This window comes from Calonectris borealis, chromosome 11 (genome assembly GCF_964195595.1).
Source record: "Calonectris borealis chromosome 11, bCalBor7.hap1.2, whole genome shotgun sequence".
NCBI classification, from domain to species: domain Eukaryota; kingdom Metazoa; phylum Chordata; class Aves; order Procellariiformes; family Procellariidae; genus Calonectris; species Calonectris borealis.
Genome location: NC_134322.1, coordinates 23,416,540 through 23,444,031, shown reverse-complemented (window position 1 = coordinate 23,444,031; position 27,492 = coordinate 23,416,540). Strand labels below are relative to the sequence as shown.

Sequence of the window (27,492 nt, the reverse complement as noted above, 5' to 3'; positions counted from 1 at the left end):
GCAAGCACGTGCGTGTGCGGACGCATCCATGCACCCGTGCTTTCTGGTGTCAGCATCCCCCCGCCGCAATGAGCGCGGATGAACACACGAGAGTTTTTGGAAAGGACGTCCTGGGTTGCGACATCCAGCCCCGCTACTGCAGGAAATGTCATGTCATCCCTTCCATCAATCCTTTGGGAAAGCAGCTCGGCACCGTCGTAATCTTTTTTTTCCCCAGTCTCACTTTTCTGCTCGTTAGTGATGTGCTATCTCAGTACCTACCAACACCACAGCTTGTTCACCTTTTCTGATTATTTTTATGGAACAACCTCAACAAAACACCTCCCGTTAGCAAGCTTTCCTTTTTTCCCCTCAATTAATATATGGTCCTATAGTTTTATACACAAGAAGGAAAAGTCTTTGGCATGGCTCCCAGGGGGGGTGGGGGAACAGACTTTTGTGGCTACCACAAAACCTCTTCCCCAGCCTCTTTGAGGATATATTATTCGAGGTGCTTCACCGTTCCTGGCTCAGCAAACACTACTTAAAATAACGATGTCTAAAATATTAACCGAGGAAAAGTTAACTTTATGTTAAGCAGTGTGCTGTTAGGAGCTTGGGTAATGTTTTATCCCATAGTTACCTATTTTAAAAACATAAGAGTGTAACCAAAAGAGCTGGCGAGATGTTACCTTGGTGCTTTCCTCCATGTCCTTCGAATTGAGGAGCGCGTGGTTAATTCTGAACACTATCCAGTCGAACAGGGCGCTGTACAACGATTTAGCCATGGAGTTTCGCACAGTCACAGCCTGAAAGAGAAAAGAAAAAGGTGATTGGAAACGATTCTTGCTCTGCACTGAAACGTGTTTTGCTTCTCAAGCGTCCATATTTCTCCCTTGCCAAAGCTTTTGTCTACTGTTTTAGTTTACGCCGTGTACCGACGCCATCGTGAGTTGGTTGCAATCCCAGGGCCATGAGATGTGCCCCTTGGCTTGGTTTCCTTTGGTGCGTTCAAGCGAATGATGCACGAGATCACACCGTAAATCCCATCACTGGTGGTAAAAGGAAAAGAAATAAAAATATATATAAAAATAAAAGATATATTAAAAATACGTATTTAACTTCACCAAGATCCTTGAAGAGTTTATTCATGGAGAAGGAACGAGGAGGGTGGATATTGCCCAGCAACGATAGCAAGCGATGTGAAAGCACACGCTGGGGCAGGCAGCGCCTGGTACCAGCAGAAGGATTGCAAAGAGGGAGGCTAAAACCCCTACAGTAAATCTGTGAGCAGTACTGAAAACTTCAAGTTTTCCAGGTACTGCCAATGGGGGCTACAAATCACGGCAGGCAGATGCGCTGCTCCTCCAGCAGCTCTCCTAGAAAGGGGAATAATACCTGTGAAGTGCCCCCCCGCCACGCTGCTCTCAGCCACGACGCAAAGGGAGACACGCACTGGGACAGGCACCTACGTACACAACCGTAAAGCAGCAATTCATATTTAAGGCCCATCTTTGTTCTTGCTGCTTGTGATTCTTCCTTGAATTATCACCTTGAGTTGTACTGCAGTGCTTTGGTACGTACCAATCACCTAAAATCTTATGATACCCGCCGTGACTCTTAAATTTCAGTTCATTTTAGCCACTGTGGAAGAATAAACAAGGAAACAGAACTTCGCGCATAACTATTTCAATAAAACCTTGAACTATAACAAATCGGTGGCTTGTCACACATTGCCTTGAAATCCTTCTCACCAACCCTCCCTTCCAGGTACATCATCTGAGCGGCCTTATTTCCCTGACCCCAAGCAAAAGAATAAAGCTCACATAGCATCATCTATCTTCTATTAGCTTGTTCCCACCTCTTTTTCCTTTAATTTTTTTGTGATAGCATCTTTTAGCGTGAACACAAGCTGTTCTGCCAACGTTTTGCTCTTAACGTGCAATTAATCCAGTACGCGGTCTCGCTTTCTCTCCCTCTCGAGTTGGAACAGGAGAAGGCAGGAACATGGTCCATGACCGGTGCTCACAAGCTCACAGCACACAAAAGCCTCCGTACGCTGGCAACCAGCGCTCGGTGGCAATAAACCACTGTCAGATAAGCCATGTTGCAAGGCTAATTACAAAATATTGCAACAGTTAACAAGGAATTACTCGCCCAAAAAAAGCATCGCTACAAACCGAAAACAAGCGTACGATGAAAACATATGAGCAACAGGACCGAAAGGATTTGTTGTAGCGCAGACCAAAATAGCGCTTTTAAAGACTGAGTGTGAGCTGTTGAAATGTCTGAGTTGTCCAACAAGTGTTGGAAAGCAGCTGGCATTTAGAAATACAAACAGGTCTAGTTTCCAGTAACTGTTTTTTCCTTCCTTTACTGAAGAAGAGGTTTTGGGGAGGGTTTTTTTTTTTTGGCTGTTTTTATTACAAGCAACATGGGTTGTTTGGGGTTATTTTTTCTGTTGTTTTTATTTTTTTACATTTTCCCAAAATGTGGGGGGATATTTCAGTGATTAATAGAAAATTTCAAGACCGGTTTTCTAGCCCCACGCTCCATCTCAGCTTATTTGATTGGATAAAGCTGGAACACAATCAGTGCCACTGTCACACCAGAAAAATCAGTCTCTGGGGAAAGACGAAGGCCAAGACCCAGGAATGCTTCTCGCTGCCGTAATGCTTTGTCCTAGCGTAAACCAGCCCAATTAACTGCTCCAACACAAAGGCGTGCGATTAAAAACGAAAACCATTTCTATTTAAAGCCAACAGAGAATGGCATCGTTTCCTCTATACAGTCATATATGGGTTGATATTGCAATACTTTTCTTTTCCCCTTTTGTTAGAGGCTATAGGGATGTGCAGGACTTCACTGCTGAATTTTCCTTTTTTCTAGAATAGATGAGGGTATCATTAAGCCTGCACCGTCCCAGCGTTGCCCAGTCTCCTCCAGCAATGGGCAGGGTGGGCTATAAGCCATCGCTTTTCTTCCCAAGATGGGCTCGGCTACATGGCAAGCTGGGAAGCCCGTGAGGAGCTGCTCTCCTGGCTACGCTTGGGACCCAAAAACGTGATCAACGGCCCAGATCTCAAATTCTTCAATAGTTATTTTTAGAAGCGATGGCTGTATCGTAAGAGCTGGTAGGAAACTCCTGCAAAGCAACATATAAGAGAATATGGGGGGGGTGGAGCACACATACACATGGATCTCATTTGCAAATTTGTTGGCTCCTTATAAGCCAATTTCTTCTCTCCATCGTACCAACAAATCCAGATAATTCCTCGACAGACGCGCCGTCATAGCGGACTTGTGGTGTAAACAGCCCTTCGCCCTGCACGCTCCCCCAGACAATGAAATGCAGGCGGGCCGAAACCGGGATGCTCGCTTTGCCTCCTGCTATGTGCAGACTCCTCCTGGCAGGATTTCCACCGCAGAGAAATCTGGTTTCAGACACCCAAGTTGCTCCAGTGCTGCTGGGTGCTACAGGGTCCCACCAAAACGGGCTCTCCAAGCTCACCTCCCCGCGGCGTGCTGGACCTGCTTGTGGGGAGCGATGTCCACCAGCTCTGGGAATGAAGTCCGTGGTACCCAGCCTCCACGGTACCTAAACCAGCAGCAGCTTTCTAAAATGAGGTATTTTTAATTGGCCTGAAGAGTTGAAGACAGCACTTTGCCATCATGCAACATCCATTCATAAAGTACCAGCAGAGAAATTCATCTACTTTATATGACTCAAGGTTTTGGGTTTTTTGGGAGTTGTTTTTTTTGTTTGTTTGGGTTTTTTTTGTTTTGTTTTGTTTTTTTTCTTCTCCATTTCAATAAAGTATTCTTTAGAATAGATCCTGGATGACATTACGTTATAGATAGAGCCCCTCAGTATCCTAAATAGATATCAAACTACCTAATTTGAGGACCATCAGGGAATATTATTTCTTTTCAAATTAAAGAGCTACGGCAATTTCAAGAGTATGATTTCACGTTTCCCCCCAAATTGTTGCAATAGTCCACTTCGAAAACAAGTTTTCCACTTCTATTTTTAATTTCAGCCATTCATCTTGCCTTGCCATATGCCACCACGCAGATGGTTTAAAATACCACTAGTCCATAAAACCCTTGAAATAAAAAAATAAATAAAAGAAAACCTGTACAGCAGTTTGTCCCTTTCAATATGTCTTGCTCTTCCTTTTTCTGTTCAGCAGGGTAAAGCTGCCGAGGAGTGGCAGGGTAAGGGACGCTCAGCCTGTCCAACCGTCCCTGCTGTTCACGTCACGACCTGGTGTGCAATATTCAGGATATTCGTCTCGTACTAAGCGCTTACATTCACTCCTATGCAGCAGAGCATTTAAAATAAGTGCTTAAACATTCGTTCCTGTATTTATTGTGTTATTTATTAACTGCTGTATTTATTATCCTATATATATTAAATGTGAATATTCTCTGAAATATATAGCACATATTACATATGGCTTGTCTTCAGGTAGTCACCTACAGCTTCTCGTCTCTTCTGCAAGTCTTAGGTGACATTTAGGCAGATCTGGAACACCGTGGCACTCATTAAACCATTTTTATTTCGCTCACAAAGCAAAATAAAAATAGCTCCTGCAACACCAAAACAAATCTCTCGGGGATCAAAGCGAGCGCAACATCTTCCACACATGCAAAAATATTGCTGATTTGAAAACAAGATAGATCAAACGCACTTTAACTCGCCGATTCAGGAAATAAGCTGAAGACAAGGTTTTAATCAATAGCTTTCCTGCTTATCAGGCTAGCAAAGATATGTATTTTATCTATTATATGCTAGAAACGCCACTTGTTGGGGTTGGCCAACTTTTGCTAAGATCCTGATATAAGCTATTTGGGGTTCTTCGTAAGATTGCGCGGCCAAATTAATTGGCCTTAAAGTTTTCATGATGGGCATCGGATTCAGGCTACCTTAAAAATAGATATACTTTTGGAAACATCTTCTGCCAAAAGGAACAAGGGGAAGACCGACTTAAGAATTAAAATCTCTCTTTGAAGTGTTTTGGAGCAAGGACTTACAGTTTCGGCGGCGACAGCCTGTGTTTTAGAGACGGCAAAAGATATAATCTAAGAAAACCAAATTTGCTCAAATTAAAAGCCTCTGTAAAACACATTTGTACAAGTTCAGTAGATTCTTAATTCTGAAGATTACAAACTCTCTAAACACATACGAGCGCATCTTCCGTCTGCTCCTGTCCCTACAGCATCACCACCTCCCCACCCCAGGGTCAGGACTTCTTACTCCTGCTGTTCTGCACTCAGCTGAGATTTGAAACTCTGAGTAAAGGTCTTTTTCTGCTGACGTTATTTTCAAAATATTGGCTGGTACCCAGATAATCCAGGGAAAGCAAAAGGGTCAGGACCCCCCCAAAGCTTAGAAATGGAAAAAGCAGGGAATCAAGTAAAAAAAAAAAAAAAAGGCGTTAAGTTTCTAATTTGTATGCCTGCTTTAAAAACCAGAAAATTAAGATTTTCTTCCCTTCCCCTAAAAAATAGTTCTGCTGGTTGCAATCAAATTCTAAAAACCAATATTTTTTAAAATTTTGATTATCTACGAAACTAAGAAACTAAATCTAACTAAATCTTCACATTACACAGTCCCATACTACCTTCTCCCACAGAAGCAATGGCTCACGAAGAGCAAAAACCAGAAAAACGCTGTATGTGATGACGTAAAAGGGTGGTATTTTAATATACATTTATACATATTTTTTGTACTGCTTCTCTTGGCTGCTGTTAAAGCCTGTGCAGGGGGCTGGACGGCCAGAGCCAGTATAGCTCTCAGGGAAAAAAAAAAAAAAAAAAATCAGATTTTTAATAAATGCCAGAATGAGGGCTTCTTTCACCTTGCTACATATTCAGAAACCACAACAGCTTATACAGAGATAACCAAGATTAAAGCATCCTTTTCATTTCCTAAAACCCTGGTTAAACCAGCAACTTTTTACTCACCCTGCCACAACTTGCTTTTTTTAAAAAAAAAAAAAAAAAAAAAAAAAATCTAAGGGAGCACTTCCATGCTACAAGCTGCCAGCTGAATTTTAGGGCTTTAAATATTGAAAAAAAAGGACTGCCACAAATGTAGTGTTTCACAAGCAGATGGGCCCCTTTGCTGTAAAGCTCGGGCACTGGATGTACTGACTCTGAAAAACTCATTAGAAAAACCTCTTCTTACTTCCAATTTCTTTTCAAACCTCAGGTCCTTCCCCTGCATCTCTCCCTGCACCTTCTTGGAGATGCAGGGCTGCCAGAAACAGTAAAACTCAGGCTTTTATTTGTGCAAAGTCCGCGTTGGCACTGCAATGTCACAAATCTTCTAGACTCTGGACTTGGTCCTGGAGCCAAAACCAGGAGAAATTTCCAGCTCTTTGACCCCGATACGGTATTTAGTAAGGCACAGGCTGTTGTTGTAGGGGCAACATCAGCATTTACGATACACGTATCTACCAGCACGTAATCTAATGGGGGACCTCCTATGCCAAAAAACCATCTTGAATTGAGCACAGGCCCATCAAGGCGGTCCAGCACAACCGAGTTCAGTCCACTTTTTATTGATTCGGCTGGATGGGTGAAGGCTTAATTTCAGGTACCCTTACCAAACACAGCTCTTGATTTCATCTTCTTGACACAGCCCAGGAGAGACGCCAAGCTCTGCCCTGCTTTTGGTCATCGGCTCCTTGTAAAACCAGCAGATGACTTTGCAAGGTGAAGAGATGCCCATGTACCACCAGCCAGAGCCCTTGCTCTTCGTTCTGCTGACCCCAGCCTCAGTCCCCCCAGTGCCACTGCAGACTCTGAAGGCCACGGTGGTGACCTGCCCTCCTGGCAGACGCCCCGTTAGCCTTTTACAGATACTTTCGCATGATCTGCTGGGATAAGAAGTTCCCCAGCGTGCAGCCCACGATCTTTATTGAATTCAGTGTTTATATTGTTGACTAACCTAATATATGAGCAAGTGAGCAATAGTTCAATTCTAAGAACAAAACCTCAAATATTTATAAGTGTTTCAGACTAAGGGGAATAAATAAAGCCTGGAGAAGAGAGGATGGGTGGAAACAAATGCTGAAGGGCTTTGAAAGGCAAAGAGCGCTGGTCTATCGTGCATAATTGCAACAACATCCCAGTGATCGCACATCCCAGGTAGCTGAAGGCAAACACATCCTGCTGAAGAAAAAGCCATCAAGAGACTGCTGGAAGGTTCGTGGTTTTAATCAAACACTTCCACAGCCAAGACGAGTGTTTTCTGGAGTGGAGGCCCCACTATCTCCAGCGAGACCCAGAGTGACATCGAAATGCAAAAGCCAGATCCTCTCCCCAATTACTCCGTCCAAACCAAACCAACCATAGACCGTATTTGGAACGGCAACCAGCCTCTGACATTCAACTTGAAATATTTTTGGCCCAAACAAAAACATAGCATAAAGGACTCTTGTAATCAGCATAAACATTTCCACTAACATTTTGTTTAAAAAAAGCCTGTATAAAATAAATAACCATTTCTGTGCAGTGCATCACTTGACACGGAGACTCAGAAAATCAGAATAAGGCAGAAGCAAAGCAAAGCAAAGCTCACCCCTTCTGTTATCACTTAGGAGGAGCATTATATTGACGCACTGATCAATTCCAGATAAGAAATGATTCCCAAGTGGTATTTAAGAGCCAGCTACAGACCTCTAAAGACTTTAAACATCTTAGCTCCTTGAGAGATCTGCCCATCTTCCCTCACCGCTAATGCAAAGGACGAGATAGACTGATCCTGGACAAACAGAACAGAAAGGCCGGGTGATGGATTTTTGGGTACCAGCAGCTCTTATGACCAGTTCATCAAAAAAGCAATTAATATTACATTTTAACAGCCACTGAATTTGCTCAGGATGGATGCTGAGCATCACTCCATCACTACCACCTCCCGAGTGTAAGGAGCCCCACATGCTCCTCTACAGAAAAGTGAGGCAGAAAAACCCAAAGACTATATTGCACTGAAAAAATGCCCTTTAACGCATGCATATTGGAGAGCGGCAATCTATTTTGGGTCACCATTGTAAAAAATGCAGCTTATGAAGGGTGCATGTGCCCAGAGCTGGGTTTTTGGACGCCAGTTCCTAAGTACAGACTCAGTTAATGAGAAGTGGATTTAAAAAGTAGAACTGGAGAGTAAGCGTAAGCACCAAACCGAATTAAAGCCCTAATGAGGATTAAAACCCTGTAGAGTTTATTAACTGTGACAGCGTGCAACCTTTATCCTATTTCTTCAGCATTAGGCAGATCTATGAAACATCCAAAAAGACACCCTGAACGATTCAGTTGGTCAACATGATATTATTACACCTTCAACAATTTTCGGTCAACATAATGCTGTTAAATCCCAACTTTTCACCAGGGGACAACGTAGAGCGGGAGCAAGGTCAGCGCACCCACTCCAGATTTTCCAAAAGCTATGAGTACTTGACAAGAGGATGTTTAAATACCATTTCTCAGGCACAACTCTGGAAAATTCATTGGGTCTACAAGAGAAGACTTGCTAGAAGATGACAACGACTTGTTGCTTTGTTGTTAGCCTAGAAGACGACTTGTTGCCTTGTTGATCATGGTCCTTTCTTTCTCCAGTTTTTCAGCATTTCCGCTAGACACCGTGTGTGTGTATCTCATGATGGGCATTATCACCGTCATTTGCTCCCACTGGATAAACCCATTGCCAGCGCCCATTTCCCTACAAATGCAAAAATCCCACCTATCCCAAAAAATCTGGCTTTACAAGCAACTCGCTTTGTAAACTTCCCAATAAGAACTTGTAATAGTCTCAGAAAATTTATTTGTTAAAATAGGAACGATCTCCACACAGTCGTAGAAAATACGGATTTTTCCTCTCCTGGCGACCCAGCAGCTCTTCCGTAACACGCACATGAACACACACGTGTGCGGGTGTTTCCTGCCCTCTAGGAGAACACAAGCAATGCACACTCTCCTTTCAGACCCGTATCATCAAATACTGACAAAAACCAATGAGAATAATGCCAGGATGGCAAGAAATGTTTCTTTCCGAGTGTGAAGTTTGCAAGAGTTTACGTAAAACACGAAAATAGGAGTTAAGTTTTTTAAGTAAAGCCAGGCACCACAAAACACTTCATGTTTTCTGCTTGTGTATAACAGAAACGGAGATTCCTCTTCTCTTCAGGAAATAAGATATGAACTCAGGAAGAAAGGAAATATCCCGTTCTCCCTTAGGGCCTTTGATAGACTTCCTATAATTTCTATACAAGGATGAAAGGTGCTTCCAATGAAATATTTAGAGGAAAAAAATAAAAGAGCAGCACTAGGATTCTTCCTATTCAGGAAATCTCTCCAAAAATCAAATCTATAATATCGATTTTTAGTGGCTCTACAGGGGCTTTGTTCTTTTGTTTTTCTTTTAATAGGTAGAATAAATTTTCAGTGCGTTACCCAATGAATCAATTGGCGCTTCTGCTCACGGGGATTTGGCACTAAACCCCGGGAACCTGCTGATATCCTACCAAAAAAAAAATTTTAGTGAGCTATTATCATACGCAGGATTTGATTTTTTTTTATCATTTGATGTCTGTTTTAAAATCCTTATCAGACATTCCCATTTTTCCCCCCATTTATTCTCTAAGGCGAAATTTGGCTTCATAATTACATTTGTACTTACTGTAACACAAATGTCTTATTCCAAGATGACTCAGAGGAAAAAACACATTTTAATACCTACTGAATTTTGCCCATGGTATTTACCTAATATTTTCTGATGATGTCCCCCTCTTCCAATCACTTCTGCGGGTTTGAGTGATATATAAAACTTCCAAATAGGGCAAAAAAAATCAGGAAAAAAGTGTATTTGTTTTCTTATCTGACTCAAAGTATCTATTCAATAATAATTACGTTGTATGCATGAGTAAATGATGAAAAAAATTAGTTTCTATTCTTAAAAAAATCCACATGTATTTCTGTTTTCAAAAAAATATACATTAGCAATGCTTAGCCAGTGTGAAGAGCTATACCACTGCATATACCATAAGGCATATGACTTATCTGAGATTAGAACAAGGAAAACCAAGAGCAATTCAAGCTCTCCTAATACACTTGATTTGTATCTCATAAAGGGGTCTAATGAACGGGAATAGAAGCCAATCCTCTGTTCTCAGTAAGTCTTCGACACGCAGTCCGTTGAAAACAGCGCACGTAGGCATCTAGATGATGATGATCTCTGCAGCAATCATGAATTTACATGATTAAATAAAACAGACTCAAAAAATAATTTTATTTGAATAGGCCTTACGGCTGCCAGCTACTAATAAGAGCGTTAGTGTCGGAGAAGTAGCTCCTGCATGTACTAAAATGATATTAAAATCCAATTTTTATCTCTGACGCTCACTGCTCCGTGAGGGCTGAGGAAAAAAAAACATATGCGAGGTGGCTTCAGCTTGAGTTTGTACTTGTATGGACAGAACAACTGCCGAGGGGTGGCTTGTTGGGTCTGTCCCTCCTGTTCTGAGATAGAGTAACGTCTAAGGAAGGGAGAGACACGTAGCTGTGAAGCAGAGCTAAATTAGGGAAGGAGCAGAAAATGAGGAGGATGGCGATGAAGTCTAGTAGCACTGCATACAAAACCTGCCGGCGCATCGCATCCTCTCGACGGCTCACCACCGAAGTTGGTGACGTTTCTGGACTTGAAAAATAGATGCAAAACTGTAAGTTGCTGGAATTAGGCAAAGTCTAAATCCCTCTTTTTGTCCAAACGCAGGTTTTAGTGTCTCACTCTTATCTCACCTCAGGTTCAGCCTATTCACTGGGTCTCAAGTCACACGCGTGGGCGCACGGAGAATTATGGTTCCCTGCTGTTCTGCTCGCTTTCTATTTATTACCGAATGCATCGTGCGTCTGGTTTACATTCACAGCCGTGTCCTGCGGCGGGAGATAGATTAAGCAGCTTTTGTGGTTCCCCTTTGGGTCACAGGCCATAGGCTGAGACAGGCAGGCTTAGCTTTTTTTTTTTTTTAAACCAGAGGCTTAACACCCGGAGGAAAGTACTCTTGCAGGATATCAGACTCTAGCTTAATCCCTGTCTTGGCATCAAGGAGTATTATATCATACTCAGGCTGGATAAGTATGATGTAATTTTCCATGCTCGTATTTTATCTTAGCATCATATTAAAATCCTGTCATTCTCGTGTTTGCTTTTCCTCGGAGAACTCGAATCATTAATGCATCATGCTGACTCCAGCCTGCAAAAGGTTTTTTTAATGATTTTTATGTTTGATTAAGGAGGAGGAAAAATATCTTTAAAAGTATCATTGGAAGAAGAGGAGTGACAAATGCAAGAGGAGTCTAATTACGAAAAGGAGAAGTTCTTTTAAAAATGCTATAAGCTTTCCTGCAAAGTTTATGTTTTATTTTTATGTTCATTTTTATGTTTTATTTCTATGGATGTACCTGCAAAAAACATATCCCAAAAAACCCGCGCTAAGCCCTGCACTACCACAACTGCTGGCTCCCGCCTTCCCGTCTGGCTGTCACGTCCCGGCAGAAACCTTCCACTATCACCCCGGAGCCGGGAGGCAGCGGGGTGTCCTGCCAATGGATTTTATCCAAGAGATGCAAGTGTCAATGATGTCTTCCAGAACTTACGGGTGGATTTTACAATGAGAAAAAATAGACTGGAATGTCATTACAATACAATACCGAACCATTCCCCAATACAACACTGAAATAAGAAGGCATTGAAGAATTTTTCCACTAACCCAGTTATAAAGTTCCCAGATTCAGAGAGTTGTTGTTGGTACTAGTTTCTGACTTTGCATATCAAACATCTTTTTTTAAGTCTTCTTGTGCTCTCCCTTCTCTTGTACCAGCTTCCCAGTACCTTCCATGATCACCTTCCTTGGACCAGTATCCCAGTAGCTTCACAATCACCTTCCTTGGACAAAGGTCCATCTCCAACCTGCCAGTCTCTAGAACTCAGAGGTATTTTTAGGGGCTCTCCCAAACCATGCCGACACTCTTCCCAAAAAATCCCAACCACAACAGGAGAAGTCAAATCAATGGATTTGTCCAGTGAGACAATCGTCCTGCATCAATATATCATCGGGTTGACAAGAAAGTCCTTCAGAGCTACCAGCTTACCTGCTACTCTAGGAAATAAGAAATCCAACCTTTGTCATTAATAACTTAAAAAGATTATGGGTTAACGTGTTCATCCTTACACCGCTCCCTACCCTGCACGTGTTCCCGCTGAAAGGGCTCATGCCGTTCCTGCGCTAACACGACTCCTGGGGAAAACATGGGAAGTGTCAGCCTGCTCCTGCAACCTTCCCCCCCCCCCATCCTCCCGCCGTTAGACAGACATTAATAGGGAAAATGAAGTGGAAAATCTGAAACAAGAACAACATCTTCTGTGGGTGTTGAGGACCCACCTATTGCATTTCAGCTGGCGGCAGGTAGGACTTGGAAGAGGAGAGATGAGAAACTTGTCATCCCCGTCACAGACTAGCGCCTGCCCGCTATTTATTTTCAGAGATGCTTTGCAGGTCCCCGTCTATAATATTGTCACATCGTAGTTGAATTATCTGTAATATGCTGTGGTCACGTTTTTCAGAAAAAAGCACCCAGGTTACAGTCAAAACCAAACTAAACCAACAAAAATCTTGTTAGTGATTTTCTCAAAGTCTCAACTGTGGAGCCACGCGGTTACAAGTATCATCTTCCTAAAAAGATTTCAGTCAAAGCCTTCAGCCTTCTGGTTCGGACAGCGTGATTAGAAAATGTCATCTGTAACACATCAAAAGAAACAAAAAAAACCCCTCTCTTCCTGAAATAAAACTTCTCCAGAAAACGAGTCTGTGGTTCTCGCTTCTCCCCGTGGAGGAAAGGGTGGAATGGAGCACCCCTACGGAAAGGTGCTCACGTGGAGCAACCAGGAGCCCACCATAAAGAAGAACAGAGTCACCAGGCAGCCAAATTTGAAGGTTCGCTGACAGCAAAGGTTTCAAACACTTTTTTTCAACCAAAAAAGTGTTTTCCTCCACCTGTCTTCATCCAGAGTCTGTTCTATCAAAAGCATGAACTGCGATCCCATTCAGTCCGTGTTTTCACAGTGAAACCAGTACACAAATCAATTAATAGGTTACTTAGTGGTACAAGCAGTAGATGTGTGACCTGACCTGAGAGGAACCTGCAGGCTATGTTTAGGGAAATTCGCTCAGCGCTTTTCAGGCACAGTGTACCAGCATTCCTACTGTGAAGTCCAACGCATCGCCAAAAATAGCACTTGAGCTTTATAAGCCAAATCCCGTCTTTCTGTTGGCCCTTCCCAAGCAGAAGACACTATCATAGGAAAAACTGCCAGTGTATCATCACCTTCACTACAGGCTCTTTTTTTTTTGGCAAGCTTCCTCAAAGAGAAATTATTTCTCGTCACACCTCGGCTGCTGCAGCTGTAGAAGCAAAGTCTGTGCAACAGACCCCGGCCAGCCACGGAGCTTCTACACCTCCTCCTACTTCAACTGTTGATAAACAGCCTTAGGCTGAGAAGAAATCAATCTAAATTTATTCAGATTAAGATTATATAGAAAAATCCCATATTCCAAGCAACTGTACCAAAATTTCCTCCTGCATGGGAAGAGCTGACTTGCTCATCCAGGAATGGTTCGTTTCCATTCTTATAAAACTTTTCACATGAGTTTAGCCTAACTTAAGTAACAAAAGGGACTGTGTGAAATTAAAGCGTCTTTTCAGTAATCAGATGTAATTAGAAGAAGTCTTTAAAGAGTCAAGAACGGATGTGATGACAGAAAGGGCAGCTGGAGTGGGGAGGTTGACTACAGGCAGAGCAGTCCATGGAAAGTCAGCATTTCCCTTCTTGAAGCCCTTATTTTGGACCCTGCTCAGAAATCTTGAAATCTGAGAGTCTTCCTTTTTTTTCCAGATATTAGTGCCAAATAAATAGTATGAACACAGCTAACACGCAAGAATTTCCATGGTGGCACAGAAGAGAAAAGTAACCATAACGTCTTTGCACATGAGCGCTGGGTTCCCAGGATGTGCAGATGTACGTTGTCAACCACGAAGTTCTGCAGGTTTGAGAGATCTTCGTAGACACGAGCTCCGTTCAGCCTGATCTCAGCATCGAATCCCACGCACCGCTTCGTGGAAATGTTAGGGGGGGAAATCATCGAAACAGGTTAAAAAAAAAAAAGACACAATATAGATGGTCTTGGTCTTCCTAATAAAGGAAGGATGCTGCATCCCATGAAGAAATCATGCAGGACACCAGTCCGACAAAACCACTAGTCTCATCTAATCCATATTCTGTCACCAAGCACAGCTGTTCCTTGCATTTTGAAGGGAAAAACGAGAATCCTAATCCCATGAAAAAGTTTCTTTTGAAGTTCTACACTGACAGGTTGCCCTCATGTCCTGAAGGAGAGACGCTTGCTTGGCTCCTAAAAGCTTTGTGGGGTTTCAGTTTTATTCTATTAATATTTTTCTGTTAATTCTGAATACACTCATCTACATACCAGGTCCTCAAAGGAATCCTGCTAAGCTCCTGCTGCTAATAACCCGTGGTGACAATGAGTCTCCTAAGCTAATGGGGTTTGGTATAAGTAGGTGCTTCCAGCAGTTTTGCTACTTTCTATTCCATTAAGTGTCCCTGTCCTCGTACTTCAGGACTGAGAATTTTCATTCCACTTTCTTCACGCTATTAATTATTTTGTCTGCTTCCCACTTTTTCCTCCTCTAATATTTTCAGTCAATTAAATGCTCATGATTAGTTGCAACTAAGATCTTGTCCTTTGTTTTGATTTTTTGTTTTGTTTTGTTTTAAACATCTTAGGTAATGTTACACCATTTGGCCCTGGAACTCCATTCCTTTTCTCTTTATAATGCTCTGAAAAAGGCATTAGACAGTACCACTACTAGTACGTAAGCTAATGAAACATCGCTCAGCTCTTTGCCATAATGAAATACTTTTTTCCTCTCATTAAGGTCTGCTCCGCAAGGCTTGTCTATCTTGCATCTCTGCCAATTAACTGTTACCATGCTGAAAATCAAATGTTCTCCCCAAGCTCAACCCACTAAGGCAGCACGGTTTATCACCTGAAACAACCATCTTGTGATGGTTATTCACGAACGTGCTGAGTGTCTTATATTCATCAGCAAGAAATTAATCCCAGGTAAAGAAGGTGAGGGTGAAGTGACACTTTATGACATGAAAAAAAAAAAAAAGATCTAATGGCTTTGTGCCACCAGAAGGGGAGATGTGCCTGCTCCACCGCTCCCGGGCAAAGGTTCCCTCCTCTCCCCCTTCCTCCACGCAGCGCAATGCTGGTGTTTACGAGCCTTCTACTGAACTTAGCAAAAGGATGCAAACCCAACTCTCCTTCCACTCCAAGGACTTTCCCGAGGTTAGCTAACTGAGTCAGCACAGACCCAGGGATGACGAACATCTGAGACAACGAGAGGACGGAGCAAGGCTGCACAGCCCTCGGGCAAAGGCAGACCGAAGACCTGGACTGTCTTCTCCTGCTTTACTGTCACGTTAAAACCACAGTTCAATGCTTATTACCCTCTGCTTTTTTCTGCGCATAGCAGATTTTCAGGAGACTGAATATTTTGGTTAGCAAATCTGACCCAAATTGCATAAGCGCTTTTCTAACTAATCATTAGCTGACTACACGTGGACCCATAGCTGCACATATTTATGCAGAATAAAAAGCATTTCACAGATTCAATTGCAATGTGGGTGCATCACAGAACAGTTCGATGGTGTCCTTCCACAGCCACGTAACCACCTGCATGTAACGCTCATTTGCTAAATAGCATATAGCTATTTAAGCAAATATATGATGGCACATTATATCCTATAAAAGCTTGCAAATAAAACTTTTCAAAATATCTTGGCATTACGTAGAGTTTTAGCAGACCCCAAGAACTAGGGACGCTTAGGGCAGTGCAGAGGGACTTAAAAAGATACGTTTGCATCCCAGGTTTTGCTATCACACGACAGAAGAGTGCCAAAGGGGCAGGAAATAACGTGCCTTTTTTTTTTGTGCTCCACACCATCTGCTTGCAGGGACCTCCCTGGACATACAACTCAGTCCCTTTCAGTTCCTCCGGTTTTTAAGATAGGCATTTTCCACTTACAATTATGAATACACATTAAGTTAAATACAAGACATATTTATGGTGACACTCATCACATCAAACAACTAACTAAAGCTCCTAACAGCTTCCCAAAATTAAAGGAAGGGAAGAATCAGGTCACTTGTTGCCCAAGAAGTTGTCTCACATCTTTTATTTCCCTTCTGTTGGGCAATTTCACATCAGACTTCTTCCAAAAGTGTGAATTAATTCATTAACTAACCCTTAGGGATAAAACATCCTTGGTCACAAATGGCTGAAAATTATAAAGATCTGTTAAAACAAAGTCTTTCTGCAAAGTCATTCGCTTTAAGAAATACCAACAGAACTAAATGAATTGAAAGCATCATGGGCGAATCTGTTTTCTGGAGGGATGTAAAAGAGAATTCACTGAGAGATGTATTTACTTTGATAATGAGTTTTTCCTCATCTGATGAAGAACACAGAAAAAAATGTAGAGACTGGTGAAAAACAGAGAAGCAGGTGACAGACGCCAGCCTGATAAGCAGAACAAGTGGGATGGAAACAAGGTGGGGATGGTCGAGGAGCTCAGAGACAGGGCTCGTCTCCAGCGCGATGGAAAGGGAGAGTGAGAACCACCAGTCAAGATGTTGAACGGATCCGAGAGGTATATGACTGTATTAGTCAAGGCATAAACCAATGGCCTTGGAGCCTTGCAGTAAGCCGAGATGGAAAAAACCTGAATTCTTTGAATTATTTAGATAGAAGCCGGAAGACAGTTCCTTGCACAGATTAAGCTTAAGATGATGCTCAGATTACAAGCAGGATCAAGAGAAAGGTTTTTAATAACCCCCAAGTTCTTCTCGAAGGTTTGATTCGAGTGCTCTGCTCTTGCATCAGCTGCATGTTTCCTACAAAACATCAGTCGAGCCGCTTAATATTTAGCGCGTCTGGTTTTCTTCTTTTAAATACTTGAATTGTGGCTTATGAAACTCTCCTATCTCAGTAGGAGGACTGCAAAAATGCACATAATAATATATGAAAAAAATGCCCAGAGTCTGGAGTTGAGGGGCGCTTGGGGAAGGACAACAGCAACCCTCAGCGTGCGTTATTATTCTGCAACCGTTAAAATCCCATTTTCCCCTATTTCGTCTATGTGCCTGCTATATTTTACCTTATTAGGAAGAAGAATACCGTGGCTGCAGAGAGATGCCCAAGGTTCAAGACAGACCTGAATCAAAATACTCTAATCATCCCAGACGCTCTTGATGGCTCTCTTGCTCCCACAGTCAAAGCTTCTCTTTTTGAAAGGTCCTTACCGCTGCATTTTATTTGCTAAATGAAGTGGACTTGGCCAGCTCGCTGTTACCAAATACTGCCCTCATCCTGCACGGATAGACCATGATTTCTCTGGAAATCCATTAACCGCTGCTAGCTCCATTAATACACCATCTTGCTCCTGATAAAGACATTGGCAGCTGTTTTGGACAACGAACCAAGACCTCTGAACACAACTGCAGCCTTTCATGTCCGTGCAGTCTTTTTTCTAAGTTTATCTACAGCGCAAAGCTTCTAAACCTTAGCGCTAGACCAAATTACGCAGTCGTTTCAAACACTGCATTAAAATACCATCCAGCTACTATAAAAGGAAAAATGAATGGTTCCAGGAGGCAGCTCTGCAGCAGACAAGCCAGCGTGGCTCTGAAGATAAGAGGCAGCTGCCAGAGGTAAATATAAGCATTAGTTATGGATGTGATGTCCTTGCTCATTTAAATTTCAACAAGCGCTGGAGATGCAGACCGAGCGCGGACAGGCAGCTCTCCCTGCAGGGCTGCAGATGCGGCGGGTCTGCAATCAAGCCCACGTTTGCCATCAGTGCCACAGCAAGGAGAGGTTGCAACTACGAAGCAGTGTTGATTTTTACCTTCCCTCCTCTCTGACTGCCTCTCCTTAATTTCAGAAATACCAGTAGCTCCAGCGACACGGGGCCATACTGGAATGTCAATGCCTGGTCAGACACAATCTCGTAACAATACACCATGATTTACTGAACGATCAGAAACACCTGATGGCACACCCCGCTTTGCAGGGTCTGCCTGAAGATCCACATGCTCATTCCATAATCCTTGTAATACCCTGAGGACAGGCACTGACTACACATCAAGAAACAACAGATCGCACCTTGAAACGGAGCTCAGTTCACAACAGTTTATCTATTCCTGGCTCCGGCCCTGCTCGAGCAGGTGCTGCTATCACACAGCTTGTACCCTCCTGGGTGAAATAAAGTAAAATGAAATCTGTATGTGCTGGGAAGAACTTGCTCAGCTGAAGATGATGGCCCTGGCAACTGCTGGTACACAGGAGGCCATGCTTTTGCTTTGTTGGAGTCCTACCTTCTTGTTGGACTTCAATATAACATTTTAACCCGTTAACCTGATTTAGATCCTCCAAGGTCATCCAGCAGAACAGTTGTACGCAGGCAAGACTCAAAAAGTCTTGCCTTATTAAAAGAAACACAGAGTTGACAAAGCCAACATTTCTGCCTACCTTAAAAATGGGGCAACTCATGGGGGCAAAGCCATCAATTAAAGTCATAAATAAAGAAGTACAATATGAATAAACAGATAGAAGACGGTTGCCAATTGCAGCTGTGTCCTTCAACACTGTAGGCTTCAGGCTGCTGGGATAGCAAGGACAAAATGTCCCCACAAGGACATTTTGCAGTACCTTTTACCCAAGCATCAAAATGTGCCAGAATAAAATACCTAGTTTTACATATATTACTGCAAAGATGATCGGAACAAACCCAGGAAGAGAGCCTGATATAAATTTTTAACTGTCATGAAGGAGAATGTTTCAAACGAGGAGTTGCCAAGCGCAACCACAGGACACTGTTTCTAATCGGCGTACAGTAACGCAGCGAGCAAGCACCCAGGCAGAGAGGAATGCGGCATCACTGCAAACCCAACAAAGGCATCCTCTCCGCACGCTTGTGGGACTACAGCTCAGGAAAATGGAAGAGGAAAGCCTTGACCTGGTATAATAAAGTCCAATCTCAGCTCTGATGCCTCCAGACCTCTGCAGAAAAGGATTACTCCAGGCCACCTGCGTCTCCTCTGCCCATTCAAGACTATTAAGGGAGGGTGAGAATCGCCACGGCAGGACCCTGAGGTCACAGATCTCACAGGAGCCAGGCTGTGATCACAGAACGATGACATTAGCATTAGCCATTTCATGGAAAGTATTTCTGTGTCAAGTTGTCATCCACATATATTCCAACCCTGTTTGATGAAAGGGATCAGCCCCTGTGCAGAGCACAGAAAGCGAAACAACGCCCGAACCCCTATGGGCAAGTCCAACCACCCGCATGAATACGATATGGAGTAGATGCACGTAGGAACCTCATCAGAGCTCAAGAACCCGTCCCAAACGTACAATCTCAAGGCTTTTTACATACGAATGTTTATTTCAGATTACAGCTCCATACTTCTAACTCCTGGCTAATAACCCAAAATTCATAAAGAGGTAGAAGACAACCAAGAAACCCAGGTCCGTAAGTGCCTCGTCCACAGAGCCAATGGCTCCGTCAGGAGACACACAAACTCTCCCACTATGCTGAGCAATCTCATCACTGATGTTGGAGGTAGAAGCCCAATGCTACTCACTCCCACTTCACTCACCGAGCCCAATAATCTCCTACTTCCACTCACAGTTTAGATACCAGGTTTCAGAAGCAAATGAAATTTCTTAAAATTCCTTCTTTTGCCGAGTTTTTGCTCTTTTTATAATAACTGCTACACTGTGCAGGCTGCCTATATAAAATTGTTCAAAGCCTTGGAAGGCACTTGGTAGATCCAAGCTGCTCTTCTTGATGGTGTAAGAAAGCAAGCGCATGCCAAAACGACATTTTTACAATCCTTTTTTGAGGGCCACTACAGTACAGTCTTTTCCAGACAAACTCCTCTGAAACTTTCAGTGTATCAACAAGCTATGCAAAAACCATCAAGCATTTCAGCCTCTGAAAAATAAAGTAGCTGCTACATACATCACCGCTCTATCAGGAACGGCAGCTGCCTGTGAGTTATAGGAGTCGCGGTGGGACAGTCATGTCTGAAAATCCTCAAAACCGCAACCACTCCACCCATTTGAGCCAACTATAATGGTCTTTTGTAAAACACACAAGAACAACAACCAGCCCATTGGTTCCCAACAGTGCCAACAGTCCAATTAGTCACGACTGGCATTATCAGACATCAGCATTCTTTGTAAAGTCCCAAAATGTCAAATGAATTCTACTCTTCCTTCCCGATTCAGATGGATCTGAATCTAAGTGACCCCTCCTACTCCCCGAGCCAGAGGAAGACCAGGAGAAGACCTTTTATCATGGTGAGGTTCCAGATACAGCATCTCCAATTCTGCTCTAGTATGTGAGCATGAGCAAATCGGCAGTGAAGCTGCTACCAGAGAGAGGTCACTGTCGGATAAAATTTGGTGGTCAGGATGCTAATGTTGTAAGGACAGTCATTAAAAAGCACGGGTGGTGCCTATCTTTAACACAATTCACGGCTTCTTACAAAATGATTTTGTCATGGAGATTACATCAACCTTTCCCACCAGAGTCTTGCGCTCCTTTGTCTTCCCCCCCAGTCACCACAATCACCACACCCTGATTTTTCATTTATTGTACTAGATATTGGTGACAAACCCATAGGTAAGTGACTGCCTGAGATTCGCGAGCAGACACATCACCAAAAACATTTTGGAAAGCACTTGAGAAATTCACGCTCAGCAGACACATCACCAAAAACATTTTGGAAAGCACTTGAGAAATTCACGCTCAGCCATTTCAGGTAGCAAGAGGGGCTCTTTGATGTCAACAGAAGGAGCATCTAGGTAAGACTGTTTCAAGCTGTTCCGATACAAAACCTGGTGGCCCAGCTTAAAATATGAGAAGAAACAGTTTAATCCAACCTGCCAAGTTTTGCAGCAAGGCGGCTGAAGGCACATTGCTGCACGTTGTTCCATCATCGCAGCTGTTGGGAAGTAACCTCCAGCAGAAGGGTGGTTATAGCTACATTTTAAACTTTTCTAGCAATTGCTTAAGTCTGTGCCCAAGACGCAGGAAAAAAACACAAATACCACATCCATTATATGCGCACCACAAAGACACAGTAAGAGCATTTGTCAGGGGAGATTCAAGCCTTGCACAAAGGCAACACTTAACTTGCAAAGCTTAAGGCTCAGTAACAGTTAGAGCTTAAACACACAATCTCAAAAGGGGAGAAAAGATTTTCTTTTTTTTTTTTCCTGGAAAAAAGGAATCAAAATATCGACAGCTGACCCTAATGACAACACACCATGTCCTGACTTATTTGCGACACAACAGACTGCTCTCAGAGACATTACTCAGTATGCTGCAAATTCTTATACAACCGTATGACAACAAGGGGGAACGGAGGGACCGAGCGCGGTGTGATGCCACGCTCAATATTCTCAATGTTCCCAACTGGGGTGGGATACAAGAACACTAGATGCAGAAACAGCCAAAACAAGTATTGCAGCAGAATAGAGCTTATATACTTTGGAGAATATAAGAAGAAAATAGAGGTGTTTCTGTTTACCGGCCACAGCATATAATTCAAAATTCCTGGAAACCACGTGTTTGCTGACATTGTAATCCTACGAGAGACCATAAAGGAGAATTTAAACATTTCATGCAGTGCCAGCCCCACGGCTAGCAGCGGCGCAGACTACACTCAAGTTTGAGAGCGGCTGATCGAGTTGTGGCTGCTCCAAAGCATCACAGAAGGACCCAGGTCGTGAGAGGTCTGAAGAAAAGACAATGGGAACCTCCTACAGAGGATCTCCAGCTCCTCCCATACAAGAACCGTGACTAACACAGGCACTTAGGACCCCACCAAAAATCTCCCGGAGGTCTTTAGGTCACCACTGTGCTGTGGGATGAATCAGTGCTACAGTTTAAGGAACGACATATGAAGACCACTACTTGTATCATATACGCTCAGCAACGCACAGTTCTGCTTTGGAGAACACTTACACAACTGTAAGTCATTAAAACAGTTAAAGACTATCACAGAATAAAGTGCAAACCTGCTTTCCAGGAATGGCGTAGAAGGTAAAGTCAATCATTTTCTAGATTCGTACACATTAGCTTCTCCTACATTATTTTTACATAAATAAATAAAAACGGAAAGAAACTCTACCAGAGCCGAGTGTACATCTCAAAGCATTGAAAACCATCCCAAGAGTTGCCCTTTTAATAATAAACATCATGTACAGACCTCTGCTAGTTTGTATGGTAAGATCAGCTTCTCTCCTACTGTCACCGTCTTTCTGGTAACCAGGGCCTCAAACAGCATCTCTTCTTTCACCTAAAACAAAAATGTTAATGATTTAACATCATCATTTAACATGATCTTGATGTTAACGATTACTCTAGGAATAAATTTTTTTAAATCTAATTTTTTTTAAAAAATTAAAATTTGTAAGTGTAAATATTTTCATAAATTTTAAATTTATAAATTTAATTTTAAAAAAACCCATTAAAACACTTTTGCCAGCCCTTGCAGAGTTAATGTTCAAAGCATAAGAACAAGCTAGCCGTTGGGAGGAGACAACTCAGCACATAAATCCAGCATCAGAAATCAGACACCACGGTATTTGAGGGAACCTGATCTTCCACATTCAGTCATCGCATTTCTAGCAATTTCCCATTGCTTTCCTTCGTTCCCGGTGCAGCTCCTCCCTCCCACACTTTTTGTTGGCAAAATAAGTCAACTTTCTAGTGTTGTCAAGATGGTATCATACAAATTACTTACAAATAAGCAAAATAGTGTCATCAGTTTAAGAGACATCCACGTGGAGGTTTTTTTGGTGTTTTTCAGGGTGGAAAGGAATTAGAAGGAGGAAGAAACCTTTTGAAAAGCACCTGATATTTACTCTGCTATTCGCACCTGATATTTCCTCCCTAAAGACACCAGTTCCCGGCAAGGCGACAATCTATAATCAGCTGTAACAGAAACCAGTTTGCAGAAAAAAAATCAGTTGTGTAAACACAGACACGTTGGCAAATAGGTGAACAGTGCCAACAAATTAACCAGTACCTACCACGAATTGTTGGGAGAAAGCCTTTTTTCAAGTTTCAAGTCCCTCTTATTGTGATATCCCCCAGAGAAATTCAGAAGCGTGCCCTCTCTATCAGAATAGAGGTGATACGCTTACACATAACTTAGACCTAAATACTTTGAGTTGTTGACTGCTCTTTGCTAAATTTCAATGTAAAAAAAAGTCTGGTGAAAATCTTTGAGCCCAGAGTTAGTAGCTATGGATTGATACGGAGATGCTGCTGCTTGAGAAGCCGCACTGAAGACTATACAAGCTACTTACCCTAACTGAAAGACTCCATGCAGACACCAGACCTGCTCAGAACATCTCTTGATGAAGACTAGAAGCATCAAATCCATATTTCTGAAGCCATCCAAGCCATATTTTTATCCCAGGTAAACCATTTATGATTTGATGCGAATGACGGGAAACTTAGTGGTTTATGTACTTTGACTTACTGGTTTAATCCAGTAATTAGTTTGAAGGGCAATGCAAACAAACCAGTGGAACTTAAGAAATCTCACAAACCATCGCAATAATGATGCCTTTCTGTACAAAGAACTACTTTCTACCAAAAATACTGTCATGGGAGTCTCCCTGATAAACTCCAGTGCATTTTTATGTAACTGACTTTTGCTGCAAGACCCACTAATAAGAACTTGTTGCTGTGGTGCGGAAAGCAGAAAACATCGAGTCACCTGTATATGACCTTCACCTACCAGCAAGATCTACGTCATTGGAAATCGAACGTCAACACCTTGACGTTGAAAAATAATCTTCTGGTTCATCCGGAAATCCACAGCAAGTTTTCACATTTGGTTTCTATTCCTCTACATTCAGCAAAATGGTGATTTTTAAAATTTCAGCTCTGCAGGCAAAACGCAGAGCTGTGGGACCACCAGCTGCCCTCCCTCAGTCGCACAGCTTGGAACAAAAGTGAGTTTTACACCACCCGTTATCCCACTTCAGGGATGCTGCAAACCCGCAGCCAGCACACTGGTTTTCTTTAATTATCAAAAGCAACAAGGCAGAGGGGTATCAGATGGTTACTAATCAAAACAGCCCAATGTAATATTCCTAAACAACCTAAACGCTTCCAAGTCCCAGATTTGTCAGCAAACACAGCGATTTTAAAAGGTTTAAACAACTACCCACGCCATCCCTCACCGTCCCCCTCTAACGTTCACCCTGGTTTCCTTCTCCCTCTGCTCTCCTGATGGATGAGACCTGCAGATGTGCATCCTTCATCTCCAGACCTGCTGCGAGCTGACCCGGAGGGATCGCATCGAATCATCTTCCTGTACAAGAACATACTTGGCAAGGAAGGGAACGTAATTCCTGCATCTCCCTGGGTCTCCGCCTGCAATTACCACCCAGTGGAGCTTGATCTTGATTACTTCATCACCTCTGAGAGCCAACACCACGGGTACAGCCAAATTATCCTAATTTTCATTTAAGGCCACAGCTTGAAGGTAGCTGGCTCCTGATGCCAATGAGGAGCCACAGGAGCTTTCTAAAGATAAACCGGGCGCATGCCGATGACTAAGGACAGCTGGTGCATGGAGATACTTGCAGCATCCCCATCAAGTACATCCCATGCTTCCTCCTCCAGTAAGCGTGATACGCTAAAATAAGAGAGAAAAACCATCCTAGCAGATTAGCAAAGAGGAGAACACAACTGATTTCTTTATTTTGTGCCCTGGGAGTTACAATTCTAAGTTACATTTCATGGATTTTTGCTTTCTGGTGCTGAAGGGCAAGTCCTGCTCTCCCTCTTAAAAAAAAGCTACACGGCCCGTAGGAGTTTATATCTTAATTACAGGGACAAAATACAGATTTAAGACTTCACTGCCACACGCAAGTCGAAGCAACGCTGAGAGGACTGGATGACTAGAGCTCTAAAGCCCAGTGAAGGATGACCGGCAATGCCGCCACGGCTATAAACGTCGGCGGAGTGCAGCGGGGAGCAGACAGCCAGCGGGCTCCCGCAAGGGCTGGGCTGGAGCCAAGGCAGGCGGAGATTGCTTCTCCAGTAATGCTGGGGTATTATGTTATAGCAGCTGAAGAAAAATGAACCATTTCCAACTTGAGAGCAAGAAAACATCGCTTTTTGTCTCTCCTCCCATATTTGAGAAAGGGATTACAGCGTTGAGTGCTCGTTCAAAAGCTGCCTGGTGTGGAGTAATAGAAAATAAATTCAGATTTCTATCAGCTCTTCTTGAAAAAGATCTGAACCTTTTCTTCAGACTTTCTTTCAAACAACCAGAAAGTTGTTCTGGCTCGGAACTTCGCATCCGATGAAGATGAAGATGTCCCTGCTCATTGCAGGGGGGTTGGACTAGATGAACTTTGGAGGTCCCTTCCAACCCAATTCTATGATTCTACAAGCCCCAAAACTTCATCTGGAAAACGGATCCAGAAGAGAAGGCTGGATGCAAGCACTGGCTGCCTCGTAATCCCCACCTCCCTTTTGCTCCCCAATTACTTTCCAAGATGTTTATCACACAAGAAGCACAACGTCTGTGGGATCCCTCTGGGAAGCTGAAGACAATTTTTTAGTAGAAAAAGAACTTGAGTACATAAAACTCCCATGGAGGTAGACATTAGCTCCAAAAGCTAACATCATCAATGCAAAAAAGAGATCTGGCAAAACTAATTTAGGGCATTTGATAACCTATATTTACCTTTACTTGCATTGAGGCTGGTTACCTAAGCCTAAAAACTGAATATAAAACTGCTCCATTCAGTGAAGGCAGAATTTGCCTTCCTCACTCCATCCACAGATATAATTTCCAGTATTAGTAAATGTACACAGTTAAAATGTTCCTGCTCTTCTAACGGGAAAAAAAAAAAAAAGTCTCTCTTAAGGTCAACTAGATCATTTCCAATAGATTGCTTTTGTTAATAAGCCCACAAACGAGCCTTTCCAGGCTTTTCCCTAGAAACAAAAAAGCTTTCCCCAGTTTTACACAATCCTCTATGATTTCTGCAGAGGACCCGTGATATTTGCAGCACTTGCACAGGACTCCACGTCTGCTCGATCCATCAGGCAGCCTTGACATCACACTACGGCACGGTATTTCAGCAAAGTTTAAACAAAGGCTGTGAAAAACCTGCCAAAAGCCTCACATAATCCACACGCTATGTCTATTCTTGAAAAAAACCCATGGAATCAGGGTCTTACTGTAAATGAAACAATGATCTGCAGAGTCTGGCCAAAATCCTATATTGCAGTCTGCTTTTTCAACAAATGCTGGTCTGAATGTTTTAATAAACCAAAAACATATTGGATGGGGTTGTTGGTATCTAAGAAAAATCAAATCCATTGCAGAGCATCATCTCCTCCCAGATTCCTTCAAAAAAAATCTGCATATTAGCTTCATTTTATAGGGACACAAATCTCGTTATCCAGAGGAAGGATAGCTGTTCAGCGTTGTTGCATTATCTGCTGCAGCAGGGAAATTGCCCCAGTTGTCCTTAGAAGCTCAGAGGCTCCGATGTAAACCAGCTAGCTCACCACAATTTGGGCCAGACTTCCCTTCGGAGGGGGAAAACACCTTAGCTTTGCGTAATTTTTTCATTTCAGCCAGGCTGTTGGTTCCCGTCCTCCCCATGAAGGCCACCGCCCATCGGTGCTGTGCAGGAGGACCTCTGCATCCCCTCTTCTTGGCTGGTCTCAGAGATGGTCAATTCAGCTCCTGCTTCTCAGAGCCTTTCCCCCAAGTCCAGTTGGATTTTTTTGCTTCTCCTTTCCATGTCAAATCCTTGACTGAACAAACCCAGCGATTCCTTTAAGGTAAAAAACCCAAACCAAACCACCCCTCAAAGTAAGCATCAGATTACAGCAGAGCTGGTTTCTTCCATCATTTTGCTACGCTCAAGACCATCCTGCCAAGCAGCCAGTGGCTGTATGAAAAGAAGTTAAACTATTTGTCAGCTAATATTATTTTTATTCCGAGATGATTTTTCAGTCTCTGCGAGTAATGACAAGATCTAGAGAGGGGATTAATAACTTTTTCAAGCCAATTTACATTTTCAGCAACAATGGTGTGAAAAGCAAAACTGTATACTGTTCAGTGACCACAAAAAAAAGAGTAATAAAAATAATTACCCAAATGAGACAAAATACAAAGTGTCAAATGTTTCAACCAATATTGGAGGCAACCAATGTCTCTAATTCCATGGATAAATTACCATATAAATGCAACTTTAAGGACAAGCAACACCACCTACCCAAACCCAGCAATGTATTTC

General features: G+C 42.8%; 1 protein-coding gene across 1 annotated transcript in view; it reads right to left on the bottom strand.

The window, feature by feature from the left end:
* MYO9A (myosin IXA) overlaps nt 1-27,492 on the bottom strand; it is a 190,647-nt gene that overhangs the window by 78,997 nt on the left and 84,158 nt on the right. The window contains exons 9-10 of the mRNA XM_075160600.1: nt 22,416-22,505; nt 672-788 (exon numbers count right to left, since the gene is read on the bottom strand). Of these exons, the coding sequence (XP_075016701.1) occupies nt 672-788; nt 22,416-22,505 (207 nt within the window). The remainder of the gene's footprint in view (nt 1-671; nt 789-22,415; nt 22,506-27,492) is intronic.